Source organism: Scyliorhinus torazame, chromosome 31 (assembly GCF_047496885.1).
Source record: "Scyliorhinus torazame isolate Kashiwa2021f chromosome 31, sScyTor2.1, whole genome shotgun sequence".
NCBI lineage: Eukaryota > Metazoa > Chordata > Chondrichthyes > Carcharhiniformes > Scyliorhinidae > Scyliorhinus > Scyliorhinus torazame.
Window position 1 is genome coordinate 7,422,847 of NC_092737.1, and position 23,983 is coordinate 7,446,829.

Consider the following 23,983-nt stretch of genomic DNA (forward strand, 5'->3'; position numbering starts at 1 on the left):
CTTAAACTCCGTGCCTCAGCTAATAAAGGCAAATATACCATATACCTTCTTAACCACTGTATCCACCTGCTCTGCTACCTTTCGGGACGGGTGTACATGCACACCAAGGTCCCTCTGATCGTCGGTGCTTCCCAGGGTCCTGCCGTTTATCCTGTATTCCTTTGCCTTGTGTGTCCTGCCCAAGTGCATCACCTCCTCCGGATTGAGCTTAATGGAGGGAGGAGGACGAGTGTGTTGGAGTGAGGGTGAGGGGCTCGAGGGGAGAATACACATTAAACATGGAGAGGCAGCTTCCACACATGCGCACACTCCCGTTTCACGCGCACATTCTCTCGACGAGCATTTGCAGGCGGGCAGCCAAACGGCTCACTAAACCCGCCAGAGCAGAAAGGGGGTTCAGCCAGCTGCAGTCTGTCCAACCATTTATTGATCAATGCGATAGCTGAGCCTGTGTTACTGGACACTGCTCCTGTGTGAGGTGGGCGTGCTGAACGGTGGCCACCGAGGGTCAGCCTCCAGCTCTTGATGAAGTTGCTTGTGCTTCACGAGGGAGGCCGACGGACAATAAATGCGACTGAGCCAATTCCATAGTCGATGATTGTTGGTCAATACTTCCTGGAAAGAGAGGAGCGATTCTTACCACAGTGCGCATTGTCGTCAAAGCAACACACTGGGGAACAGTGGGATATAGAGAGGGACACACTGGGGAACAGTGGGATATAGAGAGGGACACACTGGGGAACAGTGGGATATAGAGAGGGGACGGACTGGGGAACAGTGGGATATAGAGAGGGACACACTGGGGAACAGTGAGATAGAGAGAGGGGACGGACTGGGGAACAGTGGGATATAGAGAGGGACACACTGGGGAACAGTGGGATATAGAGAGGGACACACTGGGGAACAGTGGGATACAGAGAGGGGACACACTGGGGAACAGTGGGATATAGAGAGGGACACACTGGGGAACAGTGGGATATAGAGTGGGAACGTACTGGGGAACAGTGGGATATAGAGAGGGGACACACTGGGGAACAGTGGGATATAGAGAGGGACACACTGGGGAACAGTGGGATATAGAGAGGGACACACTGGGGAACAGTGGGATATAGAGAGGGACACACTGGGGAACAGTGGGATATAGAGAGGGACACACTGGGGAACAGTGGGATATAGAGAGGGACACACTGGGGAACAGTGGGATAGAGAGAGGGGACGGACTGGGGAACAGTGGGATATAGAGAGGGGACGGACTGGGGAACAGTGGGATATAGAGAGGGACACACAGGGAGCAGTGGGATATAGAGAGGGGACACACTGGGGAACAGTGGGATAGAGAGAGGGGACGGACTGGGGAACAGTGGGAGAAAGAGAGGGGACGGACTGGGGAACAGTGGGATACAGAGAGGGGACAGACTGGGGAACAGTGGGATATAGAGAGGGGACGGACTGGGGAACAGTGGGATATAGAGAGGGGACGGACTGGGGAACAGTGGGATATAGAGAGGGGACGGACTGGGGAACAGTGGGATATAGAGAGGGGACACACTGGGGAACAGTGGGATATAGAGAGGGGACACACTGGGGAACAGTGGGATATAGAGAGGGGACACACTGGGGAACAGTGAGATATAGAGAGGGGACACACTGGGGAACAGTGGGATATAGAGAGGGGACACACTGGGGAACAGTGGGATATAGCGAGGGACACATTGGGGAACAGTGGGATACAGAGAGGGGACACACGGGGGAACAGTGGGATAGAGAGAGGGGACACACTGGGGAACAGTGGGATATAGAGAGGGGACGGACTGGGGAACAGTGGGATATAGAGAGGGGACAGATTGGGGAACAGTGGGATATAGAGAGGGGGGACACTGGGGAACAGTGGGATAGAGAGAGGGGACGGACTGGGGAACAGTGGGATATAGAGAGGGACACACTGGGGAACAGTGGGATATAGAGAGGGGACACACTGGGGAACAGTGGGATAGAGAGAGGGGACGGACTGGGGAACAGTGGGATATAGAGAGGGGACGGACTGGGGAACAGTGGGATAGAGAGAGGGACACACTGGGGAACAGAGGGATATAGAGAGGGACACACTGGGGAACAGTGGGATACAGAGAGGGGACACACTGGGGAACAGCGGGATATAGAGAGGGGACACACTGGGGAACAGTGGGATATAGAGAGGGGACACACTGGGGAACAGTGAGATATAGAGAGGGGACACACTGGGGAACAGTGGGATATAGAGAGGGGACACACTGGGGAACAGTAGGATAGTAGAGGGGACGGACTGGGGAACCGTGGGATATAGAGAGGGACACACTGGGGAACAGAGGGATATAGAGAGGGACACACTGGGGAACAGTGGGAGAAAGAGAGGGGACACACTGGGGAACAGTGGGATATAGAGAGGGGACGGACTGGGGAACAGTGGGATATAGAGAGGGACACACTGGGGAACAGAGGGATATAGAGAGGGACACACTGGGGAACAGTGGGATACAGAGAGGGGACACACTGGGGAACAGTGGGATATAGAGAGGGACACACTGGGGAACAGTGGGATATAGAGAGGGGACACACTGGGGAACAGTGAGATATAGAGAGGGACACACTGGGGAACAGTGGGATATAGAGAGGGGACACACTGGGGAACAATGGGATATAGAGAGGGGACATACTGGGGAACAGTGGGATATAGAGAGGGGACACACTGGGGAACAGTGGGATATAGAGAGGGGACACACTGGGGAACAGTGGGATATAGAGAGGGGACACACTGGGGAACAGTGGGATAGAGAGAGGGGACGGACTGGGGAACAGTGGGAGAAAGAGAGGGGACGGACTGGGGAACAGTGGGATATAGAGAGGGGACGGACTGGGGAACAGTGGGATAAAGAGAGGGACACACTGGGGAACAGAGGGATATAGAGAGGGACACACTGGGGAACAGTGGGATACAGAGAGGGGACACACTGGGGAACAGTGGGATATAGAGAGGGGACACACTGGGGAACAGTGAGATATAGAGAGGGGACGGACTGGGGAACAGTGGGATACAGAGAGGGACACACTGGGGAACAATGGGATGCAGAGAGGGGACACACTGGGGAACAGTGGGATATAGCGAGGGACACATTGGGGAACAGAGGGATACAGAGAGGGACACACTGGGGAACAGTGGGATACAGAGAGGGGACACACTGGGGAACAGTGGGATATAGCGAGGGACACATTGGGGAACAGTGGGATACAGAGAGGGGACACACTGGGGAACAGTGGGATAGAGAGAGGGGACACACTGGGGAACAGTGGGATATAGAGAGGGGACGGACTGGGGAACAGTGGGATATAGAGAGGGACGCACTGGGGAACAGAGGGATATAGAGAGGGACACACTGGGGAACAGAGGGATATAGAGAGGGACACACTGGGGAACAGTGGGATACAGAGAGGGGACACACTGGGGAACAGTGGGATATAGCGAGGGACACATTGGGGAACAGTGGGATACAGAGAGGGGACACACTGGGGAACAGTGGGATAGAGAGAGGGGACACACTGGGGAACAGTGGGATATAGAGAGGGGACGGACTGGGGAACAGTGGGATATAGAGAGGGGACAGATTGGGGAACAGTGGGATATAGAGAGGGGGGACACTGGGGAACAGTGGGATAGAGAGAGGGGACGGACTGGGGAACAGTGGGATATAGAGAGGGGACACACTGGGGAACAGTGGGATATAGAGAGGGGACATACTGGGGAACAGTGTGATATAGAGAGGGGACGGACTGGGGAACAGTGCGATATAGAGAGGGACACACTGGGGAACAGTGGGATACAGAGAGGGGACACACTGGGGAACAGTGGGATATAGAGAGGGGACACACTGGGGAACAGTGGGATATAGAGAGGGGACACACTGGGGAACAGTGGGATATAGAGAGGGGACGGACTGGGGAACAGTGGGATATAGAGAGGGACACACAGGGAGCAGTGGGATATAGAGAGGGGACACACTGGGGAACAGTGGGATAGAGAGAGGGGACGGACTGGGGAACAGTGGGAGAAAGAGAGGGGACGGACTGGGGAACATTGGGATACAGAGAGGGGACAGACTGGGGAACAGTGGGATATAGAGAGGGGACGGACTGGGGAACAGTGGGATATAGAGAGGGACACACTGGGGAACAGAGGGATATAGAGAGGGACACACTGGGGAACAGTGGGATATAGAGAGGGGAAGGACTGGGGAACAGTGGGATATAGAGAGGGGACACACTGGGGAACAGTGGGATATAGAGAGGGGACACACTGGGGAACAGTGAGATATAGAGAGGGGACACACTGGGGAACAGTGGGATATAGAGAGGGGACACACTGGGGAACAGTGGGATAGTAGAGGGGACGGACTGGGGAACAGTGGGATATAGAGAGGGACACACTGGGGAACAGTGGGAGAAAGAGAGGGGACACACTGGGGAACAGTGGGATATAGAGAGGGGACGGACTGGGGAACAGTGGGATATAGAGAGGGGACGGACTGGGGAACAGTGGGATATAGAGAGGGACACACTGGGGAACAGAGGGATATAGAGAGGGACACACTGGGGAACAGTGGGATACAGAGAGGGGACACACTGGGGAACAGTGGGATATAGAGAGGGACACACTGGGGAACAGTGGGATATAGAGAGGGACACACTGGGGAACAGTGGGATATAGAGAGGGGACACACTGGGGAACAGTGAGATACAGAGAGGGGACACACTGGGGAACAGTGGGATATAGAGAGGGGACACACTGGGGAACAATGGGATATAGAGAAGGGACATACTGGGGAACAGTGGGATACAGAGAGGGGACACACTGGGGAACAGTGGGATATAGAGAGGGGACACACTGGGGAACAGTGGGATATAGAGAGGGGACACACTGGGGAACAGTGGGATAGAGAGAGGGGACGGACTGGGGAACAGTGGGAGAAAGAGAGGGGACGGACTGGGGAACAGTGGGATATAGAGAGGGGACATACTGGGGAACAGTGTGATATAGAGAGGGGACGGACTGGGGAACAGTGTGATATAGAGAGGGGACGGACTGGGGAACAGTGTGATATAGAGAGGGGACGGACTGGGGAACAGTGGGATAAAGAGAGGGACACACTGGGGAACAGAGGGATATAGAGAGGGACACACTGGGGAACAGTGGGATATAGAGAGGGGACACACTGGGGAACAGTGAGATATAGAGAGGGGACACACTGGGGAACAGTGGGATATAGAGAGGGGACACACTGGGGAACAGTGGGATATAGAGAGGGACACATTGGGGAATAGTGGGATACAGAGAGGGGACACACTGGGGAACAGTGGGATAGAAAGAGGGGACACACTGGGGAACAGTGGGATATAGAGAGGGGACACACTGGGGAACAGTGGGATATAGAGAGGGGACGGACTGGGGAACAGTGAGATGTAGAGAGGGACACACTGGGGAACAGTGGGATATAGAGAGGGACACACTGGGGAACAGTGGGATAGAGAGAGGGGACGGACTGGGGAACAGTGGGATATAGAGAGGGGACACACTGGGGAACAGTGGGATATAGAGAGGGGACACACTGGGGAACAGTGGGATATAGAGAGGGGACACACTGGGGAACAGTGGGATATAGCGAGGGACACATTGGGGAACAGTGGGATACAGAGAGGGGACACACTGGGGAACAGTGGGATAGAGAGAGGGGACACACTGGGGAACAGTGGGATATAGAGAGGGGACGGACTGGGGAACAGTGGGATATAGAGAGGGGACAGATTGGGTAACAGTGGGATATAGAGAGGGGGGACACTGGGGAACAGTGGGATAGAGAGAGGGGACGGACTGGAGAACAGTGGGATATAGAGAGGGGACACACTGGGGAACAGTGGGATATAGAGAGGGGACATACTGGGGAACAGTGTGATATAGAGAGGGGACGGACTGGGGAACAGTGGGATATAGAGAGGGACACACTGGGGAACAGTGGGATACAGAGAGGGGACACACTGGGGAACAGTGGGATATAGAGAGGGGACACACTGGGGAACAGTGGGATATAGAGAGGGGACACACTGGGGAACAATGGGATATAGAGAGGGGACATACTGGGGAACAGTGGGATATAGAGAGGGACACACTGGGGAACAGTGGGATATAGAGAGGGGACACACTGGGGAACAGTGGGATACAGAGAGGGGACGGACTGGGGAACAGTGGGACATAGAGAGAGGACGGACTGGGGAACAGCGGGATATAGAGAGGGGACGGACTGAGGAACAGTGGGATATAGAGAGGGACACACTGGGGAACAGTGGGATATAGAGAGGGACACACTGGGGAACAGTGGGATATAGAGAAGGGACAGACTGGGGAACAGTGGGATATAGCGAGGGACACATTGGGGAACAGTGGGATATAGAGAGGGACACACTGGGGAACAGTGGGATATAGAGAGGGAACGGTCTAGTGAACAGTGGGATATAGAGAGGGGACGGATTGGGGAACAGTGGGATATAGCGAGGGACACACTGGGGAACAGTGGGATATAGAGAGGGACACACTGGGGAACGGTGGGATATAGAGAGGGACACACTGGGGAACAGTGGGATATAGAGAGGGGACACACTGGGGAACAATGGGATATAGAGAGGGGACATACTGGGGAACAGTGGGATATAGAGAGGGGACACACTGGGGAACAGTGGGATATAGAGAGGGGACACACTGGGGAACAGTGGGATATAGAGAGGGGACACACTGGGGAACAGTGGGATAGAGAGAGGGGACGGACAGGGGAACAGTGGGAGAAAGAGAGGGGACGGACTGGGGAACAGTGGGATATAGAGAGGGGACGGACTGGGGAACAGTGGGATAAAGAGAGGGACACACTGGGGAATAGAGGGATATAGAGAGGGACACACTGGGGAACAGTGGGATACAGAGAGGGGACACACTGGGGAACAATGGGATATACAGAGGGGACACACTGGGGAACAGTGAGATATAGAGAGGGGACGGACTGGGGAACAGTGGGATACAGAGAGGGACACACTGGGGAACAGTGGGATACAGAGAGGGGACACACTGGGGAACAGTGGGATATAGCGAGGGACACATTGGGGAACAGAGGGATACAGAGAGGGACACACTGGGGAACAGTGGGATACAGAGAGGGGACACACTGGGGAACAGTGGGATATAGCGAGGGACACATTGGGGAACAGTGGGATACAGAGAGGGGACACACTGGGGAACAGTGGGATAGAGAGAGGGGACACACTGGGGAACAGTGGGATATAGAGAGGGGACGGACTGGGGAACAGTGGGATATAGAGAGGGACGCACTGGGGAACAGAGGGATATAGAGAGGGACACACTGGGGAACAGAGGGATATAGAGAGGGACACACTGGGGAACAGTGGGATACAGAGAGGGGACACACTGGGGAACAGTGGGATATAGCGAGGGACACATTGGGGAACAGTGGGATACAGAGAGGGGACACACTGGGGAACAGTGGGATAGAGAGAGGGGACACACTGGGGAACAGTGGGATATAGAGAGGGGACGCACTGGGGAACAGTGGGATATAGAGAGGGGACAGATTGGGGAACAGTGAGATATAGAGAGGGGGACACTGGGGAACAGTGGGATAGAGAGAGGGGACGGACTGGGGAACAGTGGGATATAGAGAGGGGACACACTGGGGAACAGTGGGATATAGAGAGGGGACATACTGGGGAACAGTGTGATATAGAGAGGGGACGGACTGGGGAACAGTGCGATATAGAGAGGGACACACTGGGGAACAGTGGGATACAGAGAGGGGACACACTGGGGAACAGTGGGATATAGAGAGGGGACACACTGGGGAACAGTGGGATATAGAGAGGGGACACACTGGGGAACAGTGGGATATAGAGAGGGGACGGACTGGGGAACAGTGGGATATAGAGAGGGACACACAGGGAGCAGTGGGATATAGAGAGGGGACACACTGGGGAACAGTGGGATAGAGAGAGGGGACGGACTGGGGAACAGTGGGAGAAAGAGAGGGGACGGACTGGGGAACAGTGGGATACAGAGAGGGGACAGACTGGGGAACAGTGGGATATAGAGAGGGGACGGACTGGGGAACAGTGGGATATAGAGAGGGACACACTGGGGAACAGAGGGATATAGAGAGGGACACACTGGGGAACAGTGGGATATAGAGAGGGGAAGGACTGGGGAACAGTGGGATATAGAGAGGGGACACACTGGGGAACAGTGGGATATAGAGAGGGGACACACTGGGGAACAGTGAGATATAGAGAGGGGACACACTGGGGAACAGTGGGATATAGAGAGGGGACACACTGGGGAACAGTGGGATAGTAGAGGGGACGGACTGGGGAACAGTGGGATATAGAGAGGGACACACTGGGGAACAGAGGGATATAGAGAGGGACACACTGGGGAACAGTGGGAGAAAGAGAGGGGACACACTGGGGAACAGTGGGATATAGAGAGGGGACGGACTGGGGAACAGTGGGATATAGAGAGGGGACGGACTGGGGAACAGTGGGATATAGAGAGGGACACACTGGGGAACAGAGGGATATAGAGAGGGACACACTGGGGAACAGTGGGATACAGAGAGGGGACACACTGGGGAACAGTGGGATATAGAGAGGGACACACTGGGGAACAGTGGGATATAGAGAGGGACACACTGGGGAACAGTGGGATATAGAGAGGGGACACACTGGGGAACAGTGAGATACAGAGAGGGGACACACTGGGGAACAGTGGGATATAGAGAGGGGACACACTGGGGAACAATGGGATATAGAGAGTGGACATACTGGGGAACAGTGGGATATAGAGAGGGGACACACTGGGGAACAGTGGGATATAGAGAGGGGACACACTGGGGAACAGTGGGATATAGAGAGGGGACACACTGGGGAACAGTGGGATAGAGAGAGGGGACGGACTGGGGAACAGTGGGAGAAAGAGAGGGGACGGACTGGGGAACAGTGGGATATAGAGAGGGGACATACTGGGGAACAGTGTGATATAGAGAGGGGACGGACTGGGGAACAGTGTGATATAGAGAGGGGACGGACTGGGGAACAGTGTGATATAGAGAGGGGACGGACTGGGGAACAGTGGGATAAAGAGAGGGACACACTGGGGAACAGAGGGATATAGAGAGGGACACACTGGGGAACAGTGGGATATAGAGAGGGGACACACTGGGGAACAGTGAGATATAGAGAGGGGACACACTGGGGAACAGTGGGATATAGAGAGGGGACACACTGGGGAACAGTGGGATATAGAGAGGGACACATTGGGGAACAGTGGGATACAGAGAGGGGACACACTGGGGAACAGTGGGATAGAGAGAGGGGACACACTGGGGAACAGTGGGATATAGAGAGGGGACACACTGGGGAACAGTGGGATATAGAGAGGGGACGGACTGGGGAACAGTGAGATATAGAGAGGGACACACTGGGGAACAGTGGGATATAGAGAGGGACACACTGGGGAACAGTGGGATAGAGAGAGGGGACGGACTGGGGAACAGTGGGATATAGAGAGGGGACACACTGGGGAACAGTGGGATATAGAGAGGGGACACACTGGGGAACAGTGGGATATAGAGAGGGGACACACTGGGGAACAGTGGGATATAGCGAGGGACACATTGGGGAACAGTGGGATACAGAGAGGGGACACACTGGGGAACAGTGGGATAGAGAGAGGGGACACACTGGGGAACAGTGGGATATAGAGAGGGGACAGACTGGGGAACAGTGGGATATAGAGAGGGGACAGATTGGGGAACAGTGGGATATAGAGAGGGGGGACACTGGGGAACAGTGGGATAGAGAGAGGGGACGGACTGGGGAACAGTGGGATATAGAGAGGGGACACACTGGGGAACAGTGGGATATAGAGAGGGGACATACTGGGGAACAGTGTGATATAGAGAGGGGACGGACTGGGGAACAGTGGGATATAGAGAGGGACACACTGGGGAACAGTGGGATACAGAGAGGGGACACACTGGGGAACAGTGGGATATAGAGAGTGGACACACTGGGGAACAGTGGGATATAGAGAGGGGACACACTGGGGAACAATGGGATATAGAGAGGGGACATACTGGGGAACAGTGGGATATAGAGAGGGACACACTGGGGAACAGTGGGATATAGAGAGGGGACACACTGGGGAACATTGGGATACAGAGAGGGGACGGACTGGGGAACAGTGGGACATAGAGAGAGGACGGACTGGGGAACAGCGGGATATAGAGAGGGGACGGACTGAGGAACAGTGGGATATAGAGAGGGACACACTGGGGAACAGTGGGATATAGAGAGGGACACACTGGGGAACAGTGGGATATAGAGAAGGGACAGACTGGGGAACAGTGGGATATAGCGAGGGACACATTGAGGAACAGTGGGATATAGAGAGGGACACACTGGGGAACAGTGGGATATAGAGAGGGGACGGTCTAGTGAACAGTGGGATATAGAGAGGGGACGGATTGGGGAACAGTGGGATATAGCGAGGGACACACTGGGGAACAGTGGGATATAGAGAGGGACACACTGGGGAAAGGTGGGATATAGAGAGGGACACACTGGGGAACAGTGGGATATAGAGAAGGGACACACTGTGGAACAGTGGGATATAGAGAAGGGACAGACTGGGGAACAGTGGGATATAGAGAGGGGACACAATGGGGAACAGTGGGATATAGAGAGGGGACACACTGGGGAGCAGTGGGATATAGCGAGGGGACGGGCTGGGGAACAGTGGGATATAGCGAGGGACACACTGGGGAACAGTGGGATATAGAGAGGGGACACAATGGGGAACAGTGGGATATAGAGAGGGGACACACTGGGGAGCAGTGGGATATAGCGAGGGGACGGGCTGGGGAACAGTGGGATATAGAGAGGGACACACTGGGAAACAGTGGGATAGAGAGAGGGGACGGACTGGGGAACAGTGGGATATAGAGAGGGGACTGACTGGGGAACGGTGGGATATAGAGAGGGGACGGACTGGGGAACAGTGGGATAGAGAGAGGGGACACACTGTGGAACAGTGGGATATAGAGAGGGGACACACTGGGAAACAGTGAGATATAGAGAGGGGACAGACTGGGGAACAGTGGGATATAGAGAGGGGACAGACTGGGGAACAGTGGGATATAGAGAGGGAACGGACTGGGGAACAGTGGGATACAGAGAGGGGACACACTGGGGAACAGTGGGACAGAGAGAGGGGACACACTGCGGAACAGTGGGACAGAGAGAGGGGACGGACTGGGGAACAGTGGGATATAGAGAGTGGACACACTGGGGAACAGTGGGATATAGAGAGGGGACACACTGGGGAACAGTGGGATATAGAGAGGGGACGGACTGGGGAACAGTGGGATATAGAGAGGGGACGGACTGGGGAACAGTGGGATATAGAGAGGGGACAGACTGGGGAACAGTGGGATATAGAGAGGGACACACTGGGGAACAGTGGGATAGAGAGAGGGGACACACTGGGGAACAGCGGGATATAGAGAGGGGACACACTGGGGAACAGTGGGATACAGAGAGGGGACAAAAAGGGGAACAGTGGGATATAGGGAGGGGACACACTGGGGAACAGTGGGATATAGAGAGGGGACACACTGGGGAACAGTGGGATATACTGAGAGGACATACTGGGGAATAGTGGGATATAGAGAGGGGACTGACTGGGGAACAGTGGGATATAGAGAGGGGACGGACTGGGGAACAGTGGGATATAGAGAGGGGACGGACTGGGGAGCAGTGGGATAGAGATAGGGGAGACACTGGGGAACAGTGGGATATAGAGAGGGGACGGACTGGGGAACAGTGGGATATAGAGAGGGACACACTGGGGAACAGTGGGATATAGAGAGGGACACACTGGGGAACAGTGGGATATAGAGTGGGAACGTACTGGGAAACAGTGGGATATAGAGAGGGGACAGACTGGGGAACAGTGGGATATAGAGAGGGGACGGACTGGGGAACAGTGGGATATAGAGAGGGGACGGACTGGGGAACAGTGGGATATAGAGAGGGGCACACTGGGGAACAGTGGGATATAGAGAGGGGACATACTGGGGAACAGTGGGATATAGAGAGGGGACACACTGGGGAACAGTGGGATATAGAGAGGGACACACTGGGGAACAGTGGGATACAGAGAGGGGACGGACTGGGAACAGTGGGATATAGAGAGGGACACATTGGGGAACAGTGGGATATAGAGAGGGACACACTGGGGAACAGTGGGATATAGAGAGGGACACACTGGGGAACAGTGGGATATAAAGAGGGACACACTGGGGAACAGTGGGATATAGTGAGGGGACACACAGGGAGCAGTGGGATATAGAGAGGGGACACACTGGGGAATAGTGGGATATAGAGAGGGGACGGACTGGGGACCAGTGGGATACAGAGAGGGGACACACTGGGGAACAGTGGGATATAGTGAGGGGACACACAGGGAGCAGTGGGATAGAGAGAGGGGACACACTGGGGAACAGTGGGATATAGAGAGGGGACTGACTGGGGAACAGTGGGATATAGAGAGGGGACGGACTGGGGACCAGTGGGATACAGAGAGGGGACACACTGGGGAACAGTGGGATATAGAGTGGGAACGTACTGGGGAACAGTGGGATATAGAGAGGGGACGGACTGGGGAACAGTAGGATATAGAGAGGGAACGTACTGGGGAACAGTGGGATATAGAGAGGGGACACACTGGGGAACAGTGGGATATAGAGAGGGACACACTGGGGAACAGTGGGATATAGAGAGGGGACGGACTGGGGAACAGTGGGATATAGAGAGGGACACACTGGGGAACAGTGGGATATAGAGAGGGGACACACTGGGGAACAGTGGGATATAGAGAGGGGACACACTGGGGAACAGTGGGATATAGAGTGGGAACGTACTGGGGAACAGTGGGATATAGAGAGGGGACGGACTGGGGAACAGTGGGATATAGAGAGGGAACGTACTGGGGAACAGTGGGATATAGAGAGGGGACACACTGGGGAACAGTGGGATATAGAGAGGGGACACACTGGGGAACAGTGGGATATAGAGAAGGGACACACTGGGGAACAGTGGGATATAGAGAGGGGACGGACTGGGGAACAGTGGGATATAGAGAGGGACACACTGGGGAACAGTGGGATATAGAGAGGGAACGTACTGGGGAACAGTGGGATATAGAGAGGGACACACTGGGGAACAGTGGGATATAGAGAGGGGATGGACTGGGGAACAGTGGGATATAGAGAGGGACACACTGGGGAACAGTGGGATATAGAGAGGGACACACTGGGGAACAGTGGGATACAGAGAGGGGACTGACTGGGGAACGGTGGGATATAGAGAGGGGACACACTGGGGAAGAGTGGGATATAGAGAGGGGACACACTGGGGAACAGTGGGATAGAGAGAAGGGACACACTGGCGAACAGTGGGATATAGAGAGGGGACGGACTGGGGAACAGTGGGATATAGAGAGGGACACACTGGGGAACAGTGGGATATAGAGAGGGACACACTGGGGAACAGTGGGATATAGAGAGGGAACGTACTGGGGAACAGTGGGATATAGAGAGGGACACACTGGGGAACAGTGGGATACAGAGAGGGGACTGACTGGGGAACGGTGGGATATAGAGAGGGGACTGACTGGGGAACAGTGGGATATAGAGAGGGGACGGACTGGGGAACAGTGGGATACAGAGAGGGGACACACTGGGGAACAGTGGGATATAGAGAGGGACACACTGGGGAACAGTGGGATATAGAGAGGGACACACTGGGGAACAGTGGGATATAGAGAGGGACACACTGGGGAACAGTGGGATATAGAGAAGGGACACACTGGGGAACAGTGGGATATAGAGAGGGGACGGACTGGGGAACAGTGGGATATAGAGAAGGGAAACACTGGGGAACAGTGGGATATAGAGAAGGGACACACTGGGGAACAGTGGGATATAGAGAGGGGACACACTGGGGAACAGTGGGATATAGAGAAGGGACACACTGGGGAACAGTGGGATATAGAGAAGGGACACACTGGGGAACAGTGGGATATAGAGAAGGGACACACTGGGGAACAGTGGGATATAGAGAGGGGACACACTGGGGAACAGTGGGATATAGAGAGGGGACACACTGGGGAACAGTGGGATATAGAGAAGGGACACACTGGGGAACAGTGGGATAGAGAGAGGGGACGGACTGGGGAACAGTGGGATATAGAGAGGGACACACTGGGGAACAGTGGGATAGAGAGAGGGGACACACTGGGGAACAGTGGGATAGAGAGAGGGGACGGACTGGGGAACAGTGGGATATAGAGAGGGACACACTGGGGAACAGTGGGATATAGAGAGGGAACGTACTGGGGAACAGTGGGATATAGAGAGGGACACACTGGGGAACAGTGGGATATAGAGAGGGGATGGACTGGGGAACAGTGGGATATAGAGAGGGACACACTGGGGAACAGTGGGATATAGAGAGGGACACACTGGGGAACAGTGGGATACAGAGAGGGGACTGACTGGGGAACGGTGGGATATAGAGAGGGGACACACTGGGGAAGAGTGGGATATAGAGAGGGGACACACTGGGGAACAGTGGGATAGAGAGAAGGGACACACTGGGGAACAGTGGGATATAGAGAGGGGACGGACTGGGGAACAGTGGGATATAGAGAGGGACACACTGGGGAACAGTGGGATATAGAGAGGGACACACTGGGGAACAGTGGGATATAGAGAGGGAACGTACTGGGGAACAGTGGGATATAGAGAGGGACACACTGGGGAACAGTGGGATACAGAGAGGGGACTGACTGGGGAACGGTGGGATATAGAGAGGGGACTGACTGGGGAACAGTGGGATATAGAGAGGGGACGGACTGGGGAACAGTGGGATACAGAGAGGGGACACACTGGGGAACAGTGGGATATAGAGAGGGACACACTGGGGAACAGTGGGATATAGAGAGGGACACACTGGGGAACAGTGGGATATAGAGAGGGACACACTGGGGAACAGTGGGATATAGAGAAGGGACACACTGGGGAACAGTGGGATATAGAGAGGGGACGGACTGGGGAACAGTGGGATATAGAGAGGGGACACACTGGGGAACAGTGGGATATAGAGAAGGGACACACTGGGGAACAGTGGGATAGAGAGAGGGGACGGACTGGGGAACAGTGGGATATAGAGAGGGACACACTGGGGAACAGTGGGATAGAGAGAGGGGACACACTGGGGAACAGTGGGATAGAGAGAGGGGACGGACTGGGGAACAGTGGGATATAGAGAGGGACACACTGGGGAACAGTGGGATATAGAGAGGGAACGTACTGGGGAACAGTGGGATATAGAGAGGGACACACTGGGGAACAGTGGGATATAGAGAGGGGATGGACTGGGGAACAGTGGGATATAGAGAGGGACACACTGGGGAACAGTGGGATATAGAGAGGGACACACTGGGGAACAGTGGGATACAGAGAGGGGACTGACTGGGGAACGGTGGGATATAGAGAGGGGACACACTGGGGAAGAGTGGGATATAGAGAGGGGACACACTGGGGAACAGTGGGATAGAGAGAAGGGACACACTGGGGAACAGTGGGATATAGAGAGGGGACGGACTGGGGAACAGTGGGATATAGAGAGGGACACACTGGGGAACAGTGGGATATAGAGAGGGACACACTGGGGAACAGTGGGATATAGAGAGGGAACGTACTGGGGAACAGTGGGATATAGAGAGGGACACACTGGGGAACAGTGGGATACAGAGAGGGGACTGACTGGGGAACGGTGGGATATAGAGAGGGGACTGACTGGGGAACAGTGGGATATAGAGAGGGGACGGACTGGGGAACAGTGGGATACAGAGAGGGGACACACTGGGGAACAGTGGGATATAGAGAGGGACACACTGGGGAACAGTGGGATATAGAGAGGGACACACTGGGGAACAGTGGGATATAGAGAGGGACACACTGGGGAACAGTGGGATATAGAGAAGGGACACACTGGGGAACAGTGGGATATAGAGAGGGGACGGACTGGGGAACAGTGGGATATAGAGAAGGGAAACACTGGGGAACAGTGGGATATAGAGAAGGGACACACTGGGGAACAGTGGGATATAGAGAGGGGACACACTGGGGAACAGTGGGATATAGAGAAGGGACACACTGGGGAACAGTGGGATATAGAGAAGGGACACACTGGGGAACAGTGGGATATAGAGAAGGGACACACTGGGGAACAGTGGGATATAGAGAGGGGACACACTGGGGAACAGTGGGATATAGAGAAGGGACACACTGGGGAACAGTGGGATATAGAGAGGGGACGGACTGGGGAACAGTGGGATATAGAGAGGGGACACACTGGGGAACAGTGGGATATAGAGAAGGGACACACTGGGGAACAGTGGGATAGAGAGAGGGGACGGACTGGGGAACAGTGGGATATAGAGAGGGACACACTGGGGAACAGTGGGATAGAGAGAGGGGACACACTGGGGAACAGTGGGATAGAGAGAGGGGACGGACTGGGGAACAGTGGGATATAGAGAGGGACACACTGGGGAACAGTGGGATAGAGAGAGGGGACGGACTGGGGAACAGTGGGATATAGAGAGGGACACACTGGGGAACAGTGGGATAGAGAGAGGGGACGGACTGGGGAACAGTGGGATATAGAGAGGGGACACACTGGGGAACAGTGGGATATAGAGAGGGGACACACTGGGGAACAGTGGGATATAGAGAGGGACACACTGGGGAACAGTGGGATATAGAGAGGGACACACTGGGGAACAGTGGGATAGAGAGAGGGGACGGACTGGGGAACAGTGGGATATAGAGAGGGGACACACTGGGGAACAGTGGGATATAGAGAGGGACACACTGGGGAACAGTGGGATATAGAGAGGGACACACTGGGGAACAGTGGGATATAGAGAGGGGACGGACTGGGGAACAGTGAGATATAGAGAGTGGACACACTGGGGAACAGTGGGATATAGAGAGGGGACGGACTGGGGAACAGTGGGATATAGAGAGGGACAAACTGGGGAACAGTGGGATATAGAGAGGGGACGGACTGGGGAACAGTGGGATATAGAGAGGGGACACACTGGGGAACAGTGAGATATAGAGAGGGGACACACTGGGGAACAGTGGGATATAGAGAGGGGACGGACTGGGGAACAGTGGGATATAGAGAGGGACACACTGGGGAACAGTGAGATATAGAGAGGGGACGGACTGGGGAACAGTGGGATATAGAGAGGGGACGGACTGGGGAACAGTGGGATATAGAGAGGGGACACACTGGGGAACAGTGGGATATAGAGAGGGGACGGACTGGGGAACAGTGGGATATAGAGAGGGGACACACTGGGGAACAGTGGAATATAGAGAGGGGACGGACTGGGGAACAGTGGGATATAGAGAGGGGACACACTGGGGAACAGTGGGATATAGAGAGGGACACACTGGGGAACAGTGGGATATAGAGAGGGGACTGACTGGGGAACGGTGGGATATAGAGAGGGGACACACTGGGGAACAGTGGGATATAGAGAGGGACACACTGGGGAACAGTGGGATATAGAGAGGGGACGGACTGGGGAACAGTGGGATATAGAGAGGGGACACACTGGGGACCAGTGGGATATAGAGAGGGGACGGACTGGGGAACAGTGGGATATAGAGAGGGGACTGACTGGGGAACGGTGAGATATAGAGTGGGAACGTACTGGGGAACAGTGGGATATAGAGAGGGGACACACTGGGGAACAGTGGGATATAGAGAGGGGACTGACTGGGGAACAGTGAGATATAGAGAGGGGACACACTGGGGAACAGTGGGATATAGAGAGGGACACACTGGGGAACAGTGGGATATAGAGAGGGGACACACTGGGGAACAGTGGGATATAGAGAGGGACACACTGGGGAACAGTGGGATATAGAGAGGGACACACTGGGGAACAGTGGGATATAGAGAGGGGACGGACTGGGGACCAGTGGGATATAGAGAGGGGACGGACTGGGGAACAGTGGGATATAGAGAGGGGACTGACTGGGGAACGGTGGGATATAGAGAGGGGACGGACTGGGGAACGGTGGGATATAGAGAGGGGACACACTGGGGAACAGTGGGATACAGAGAGGGGACTGACTGGGGAACAGTGGGATATAGAGAGGGGACACACTGGGGAACAGTGGGATATAGAGAGGGGACACACTGGGGAACAGTGGGATATAGAGAGGGGACACACTGGGGAACAGTGGGATATAGAGAAGGGACACACTGGGGAACAGTGGGATATAGAGAGGGGACACACTGGGGAATAGTGGGATATAGAGAGGGGACGGTCTGGACTGAGTTGGTATCACGGGTGAGTCCTGGATCCATCAGAATCTTTTAATATATTTTAAAATAAATTTAGAGTACCCAATTCTTATTTTTCCAATTATTGGGCAATTTAGCGTGTTCAATCCACCTGCCCTGCACATCTTTGGATTGTGGGGGTGAGACCCGCGCAGACACGGGGAGAATGTGCAAACTCCACACGGACAGTGACCCGGGGCCGGGATCGAACCGAGGTCCTCGGCGCCGTGAGGCAGTAGTGCTAACCACTGCGCCACCCCAATCAGAATCTTTTAATCTGATTTAAATATTACCTCCAGAAAAACAGAAAGGACAAAGTGACCAGCGACCATGAGTAGAATATAAATCCTCCAGATGTACGGGATGCAGACAAACTGGGAAGGAATGAGAGAGAGAGAGTGATTAGTAACAGTTCCAGAATTGGGAAATCATTGTGTCAAAACTGAAATTACCCAGATCTCCAGGAAAATATCCAACAGTAACACACAGACCCCGTGTAACACAACCTCAATGCTCAGACCCAGGGGGAGGGACCAAGTACCTCCTGCTGCGACTGTGCAGCACTCCCTCAGTACTGACTCTCTGACAGTGCGGCACTCCCTCAGTACTGACTCTCTGACAGTGCGGCACTCCCTCAGTACTGACCCTCTGACAGTGCGACACTCCCTCAGTACTGACCCTCTGACAGTGCGGCACTCACTCAGTACTGACTCTCTGACAGTGCGGCACTCCCTCAGTACTGACCCTCTGACAGTGCGACACTCCCTCTGTACTGACCCTCTGACAGTGCGGCACTCCCTCAGTACTGACCCTCTGACAGTGCGGCACTCCCTCAGTACTGACCCTCTGACAGAGCAGCACTCCCGCAGTACTGACCCTCTGACAGTGCGGCACTCCCTCAGTACTGACCCTCTGACAGTGCGGCACTCCCTCAGTACTGACCCTCTGACAGTGCAGCACTCCCTCAGTACTGACCCTCTCACAGTGCGGCACTCCCTCAGCACCGACCCTCTGACAGTGCGGCACTCCCTCAGTACTGACCCTTTGACAGTGCAGCACTCCCTCAGTACTGATCCTCTGACAGTGCTGCGCTCCCTCAGTACTGACCCTCTGACAGTGCGGCACTCCCTCAGCACTGTCCCTCTGACAGTGCAGCACTCCCTCAGCACTGACCCTCTGACAGTGCGGCACACCCTCAGTACTGACCCTCTGACAGTGCAGCGCTCCCTCAGTACTGACCCTCTGACAGTGCGGCACTCCCTCAGTACTGACCCTCTGACTGTGCGGCACTCCCTCAGTACTGACCCTCTGACAGTGCGGCACTCCCTCAGTACTGACCCTCTGACAGTGCGGCACTCCCTCAGTACTGACCCTCTGACAGTGCGGCACTCCCTCAGTACTGACCCTCTGACAGAGCAGCACTCCCGCAGTACTGACCTTCTGACAGTGCGGCACTCCCTCAGTACTGACCCTCTGACAGTGCGGCACTCCCTCAGTACTGACCCTCTGACAGAGCAGCACTCCCGCAGTACTGACCCTCTGACAGTGCGGCACTCCCTCAGTACTGACCCTCTGACAGTGCGGCACTCCCTCAGTACTGACCCTCTGACAGTGCGGCACTCCCTCAGTACTGACCCTCTGACAGTGCGGCACTCCCTCAGTACTGACCCTCTGACAGTGCGGCACTCCCTCAGTACTGACCCTCTGACAGTGCAGCACTCCCTCAGTACTGACCCTCTGACAGTGCGGCACTTCCTCAGTACTGACCCTCTGACAGTGCGGCACTCCCTCAGTACTGACTTTCTGACAGTGCGGCACTCCCTAAGTACTGACCCTCTGACAGTGCGGCACTCCCTCAGTACTGACCCTCTGACAGTGCGGCACTCCCTCAGTACTGACCCTCTGACAGTGCAGCACTCCCTCAGTACTGACCCTCTGACAGTGCAGCACTCCCTCAGTACTGACTCTCTGACAGTGCAGCACTCCCTCAGTACTGACCCTCTGACAGTGCAGCACTCCCTCAGTACTGACTTTCTGACAGTGCGGCACTCCCTAAGTACTGACCCTCTGACAGTGCGGCACTCCCTCAGTACTGACCCTCTGACAGTGCGGCACTCCCTCAGTACTGACCCTCTGACAGTGCAGCACTCCCTCAGTACTGACCCTCTGACAGTGCGGCGCTCCCTCAGTACTGACCCTCTGACAGTGCGGCACTCCCTCAGTACTGACCCTCTGACAGTGCAGCACTCCCTCAGTACTGACCCTCTGACAGTGCGGCACTCCCTCAGTACTGACCCTCTGACAGTGCAGCCCTCTCTCAGTACTGACCCTCTGACAGTGCGGCACTCCCTCAGTACTGACCCTCTGACAGTGCGGCACTCCCTCAGTACTGACCCTCTGACAGTGCGGCACTCCCTCAGTACTGACCCTCTCACAGTGCAGCACTCCCTCAGTACTGACCCTCTGACAGTGCGGCACTCCCTTAACACTGACCCTCTGACAGTGCAGCACTCCCTCAGTACTGACCCTCTGACAGTGCGGCACTCCCTTAACACTGACCCTCTGACAGTGCGGCACTCCCTCAGTACTGACCCTCTGACAGAGCAGCACTCCCGCAGTACTGACCCTCTGACAGTGCGGCACTCCCTCAGTACTGACCCTCTGACAGTGCGGCACTCCCTCAGTACTGACCCTCTGACAGTGCGGCACTCCCTCAGTACTGACCCTCTGACAGTGCGGCACTCCCTCAGTACTGACCCTCTGACAGTGCAGCACTCCCTCAGTACTGACCCTCTGACAGTGCGGCACTCCCTCAGTACTGACCCTCTGACAGTGCAGCACTCCCTCAGTACTGACCCTCTGACAGTGCGGCACTCCCTCAGTACTGACCCTCTGACAGTGCAGCACTCCCTCAGTACTGACCCTCTGACAGTGCGTCACTCCCTCAGTACTGACTCTCTGACAGTGCAGCACTCCCTCAGTACTGACCCTCTGACAGTGCAGCACTCCCTCAGTACTGACTCTCTGACAGTGCAGCACTCCCTCAGTACTGACCCTCTGACAGTGCGGCACTCCCTCAGTACTGACTTTCTGACAGTGCGGCACTCCCTAAGTACTGACCCTCTGACAGTGCGGCACTCCCTCAGTACTGACCCTCTGACAGTGCGGCACTCCCTCAGTACTGACCCTCTGACAGTGCAGCACTCCCTCAGTACTGACCCTCTGACAGTGCGGCACTCCCTCAGTACTGACTTTCTGACAGTGCGGCACTCCCTAAGTACTGACCCTCTGACAGTGCGGCACTCCCTCAGTACTGACCCTCTGACAGTGCAGCACTCCCTCAGTACTGACCCTCTGACAGACCGGCGCTCCCTCAGTACTGACCCTCTGACAGTGCGGCACTCCCTCAGTACTGACCCTCTGACAGTGCAGCACACCCTCAGTACTGACCCTCTGACAGTGCGGCACTCCCTCAGTACTGACCCTCTGACAGTGCAGCCCTCTCTCAGTACTGACCCTCTGACAGTGCGGCACTCCCTCAGTACTGACCCTCTGACAGTGCGGCACTCCCTCAGTACTGACCCTCTGACAGTGCGGCACTCCCTCAGTACTGACCCTCTCACAGTGCAGCACTCCCTCAGTACTGACCCTCTGACAGTGCGGCACTCCCTTAACACTGACCCTCTGACAGTGCGGCACTCCCTCAGGACTGACCCTCTGACAGTGCGGCACTCCCTCAGTACTGACCCTCTGACAGTGCGGCACTCCCTCAGTACTGACCCTCTGACAGTGCGGCGCTCCCTCAGTAATGACCCTCTGACAGTGCGGCACTCCCTCATTACTGACCCTCTGACAGCGCAGCACTCCCTCAGTACTGACCCTCTGACAGTGCGGCACTCCCTCAGTCCTGACCCTCTGACAGTGCGGCACTCCCTCAGTACTGACCCTCTGACAGTGCAGCACTCCCTCAGTACTGACCCTCTGACAGTGCGGCACTCCCTTAACACTGACCCTCTGACAGTGCGGCACTCCCTCAGGACTGACCCTCTGACAGTGCGGCACTCCCTCAGTACTGACCCTCTGACAGTGCGGCACTCCCTCAGTACTGACCCTCTGACAGTGTGGCGCTCCCTCAGTAATGACCCTCTGACAGTGCGGCACTCCCTCATTCCTGACCCTCTGACAGCGCAGCACACCCTCAGTACTGACCCTCTGACAGTGCGGCACTCCCTCAGTACTGACCCTCTGACAGTGCGGCACTCCCTCAGTACTGACCCTCTGACAGTGCGGCACTCCCTCAGGACTGACCCTCTGACGGTGCGGCACTCCCTCAGGACTGACCCTCTGACGGTGTGGCACTCCCTCAGTACTGACCCTCTGACAGTGAGGCACTCCCTCAGTACTGACCCTCTGACAGTGCGGCACTCCCTCAGTACTGACCCTCTGACAGTACGGCACTCCCTCAGGACTGACCCTCTGACAGTGCGGCACTCCCTCAGGACTGACCCTCTGACAGTGAGGCACTCCCTCAGTACTGACCCTCTGACAGTGCGGCACTCCCTCAGTACTGACCCTCTGACAGTACGGCACTCCCTCAGGACTGACCCTCTGACAGTGCGGCACTCCCTCAGTACTGACCCTCTGACAGTGTGGCACTCCCTCAGTACTGACCCTCTGACAGTGCGGTGCTCCCTCAGTAATGACCCTCTGACAGTGCGGCACTCCCTCATTACTGACCCTCTGACAGCGCAGCACTCCCTCAGTACTGACCCTCTGACAGTGCGGCACTCCCTCAGTACTGACCCTCTGACAGTGCGGCACTCTCTCAGTACTGACCCTCTGACAGTGCGGCACTCCCTCAGTACTGACCCTCTGACAGTGCGGCACTCTCTCAGTACTGACCCTCTGACAGTGCGGCACTCTCTCAGTACTGACCCTCTGACAGTGCGGCACTCTCTCAGTACTGACCCTCTGACAATGCAACACTCCCTCAGTACTGACCCTCTGACAGTGCGGCACTCCCTCAGTACTGACCCTCTGACAGTGCGGCACTCTCTCAGTACTGACCCTCTGACAGTGCGGCACTCCCTCAGTACTGACCCTCTGACAGTGCGGCACTCCCTCAGTACTGACCCTCTGACAGTGCGGCACTCCCTCAGGACTGACCCTCTGACGGTGTGGCACTCCAATGGGAGTGTTTCTTCTCAATGCTGTGGAGTGGGATTTGAACCTTGGAGCTTCCCGTCACAGAGGCCATTCAGCCCTTGTCGAGTGGAGAATTTTAAGAAGGGAGGTGGGAAAATACAGTCAACAAACAACGATCAGAGAAGCTCTACCTCGAAAAACGTGTCGAGGCTGCTGCTTGGGAAGAGCATTAGGAACAAGGTGAACAGATAGAGAACAACAA

At 55.5% G+C, this 23,983-nt stretch overlaps 1 protein-coding gene across 1 annotated transcript in view; it reads right to left on the minus strand.

The window, feature by feature from the left end:
- Positions 1-409: 409 nt before the first annotated feature.
- The window catches only part of LOC140404557 (polyamine-transporting ATPase 13A3-like), a 121,079-nt gene continuing 97,505 nt past the window's right edge, over positions 410-23,983 (minus strand). The window contains exons 23-25 of the mRNA XM_072493161.1: positions 23,913-23,983; positions 18,870-18,950; positions 410-615 (exon numbers count right to left, since the gene is read on the minus strand). The exon at positions 23,913-23,983 is cut by the window's right edge and continues 18 nt beyond it. Of these exons, the coding sequence (XP_072349262.1) occupies positions 454-615; positions 18,870-18,950; positions 23,913-23,983 (314 nt within the window). The 3' untranslated portion in view covers positions 410-453. The remainder of the gene's footprint in view (positions 616-18,869; positions 18,951-23,912) is intronic.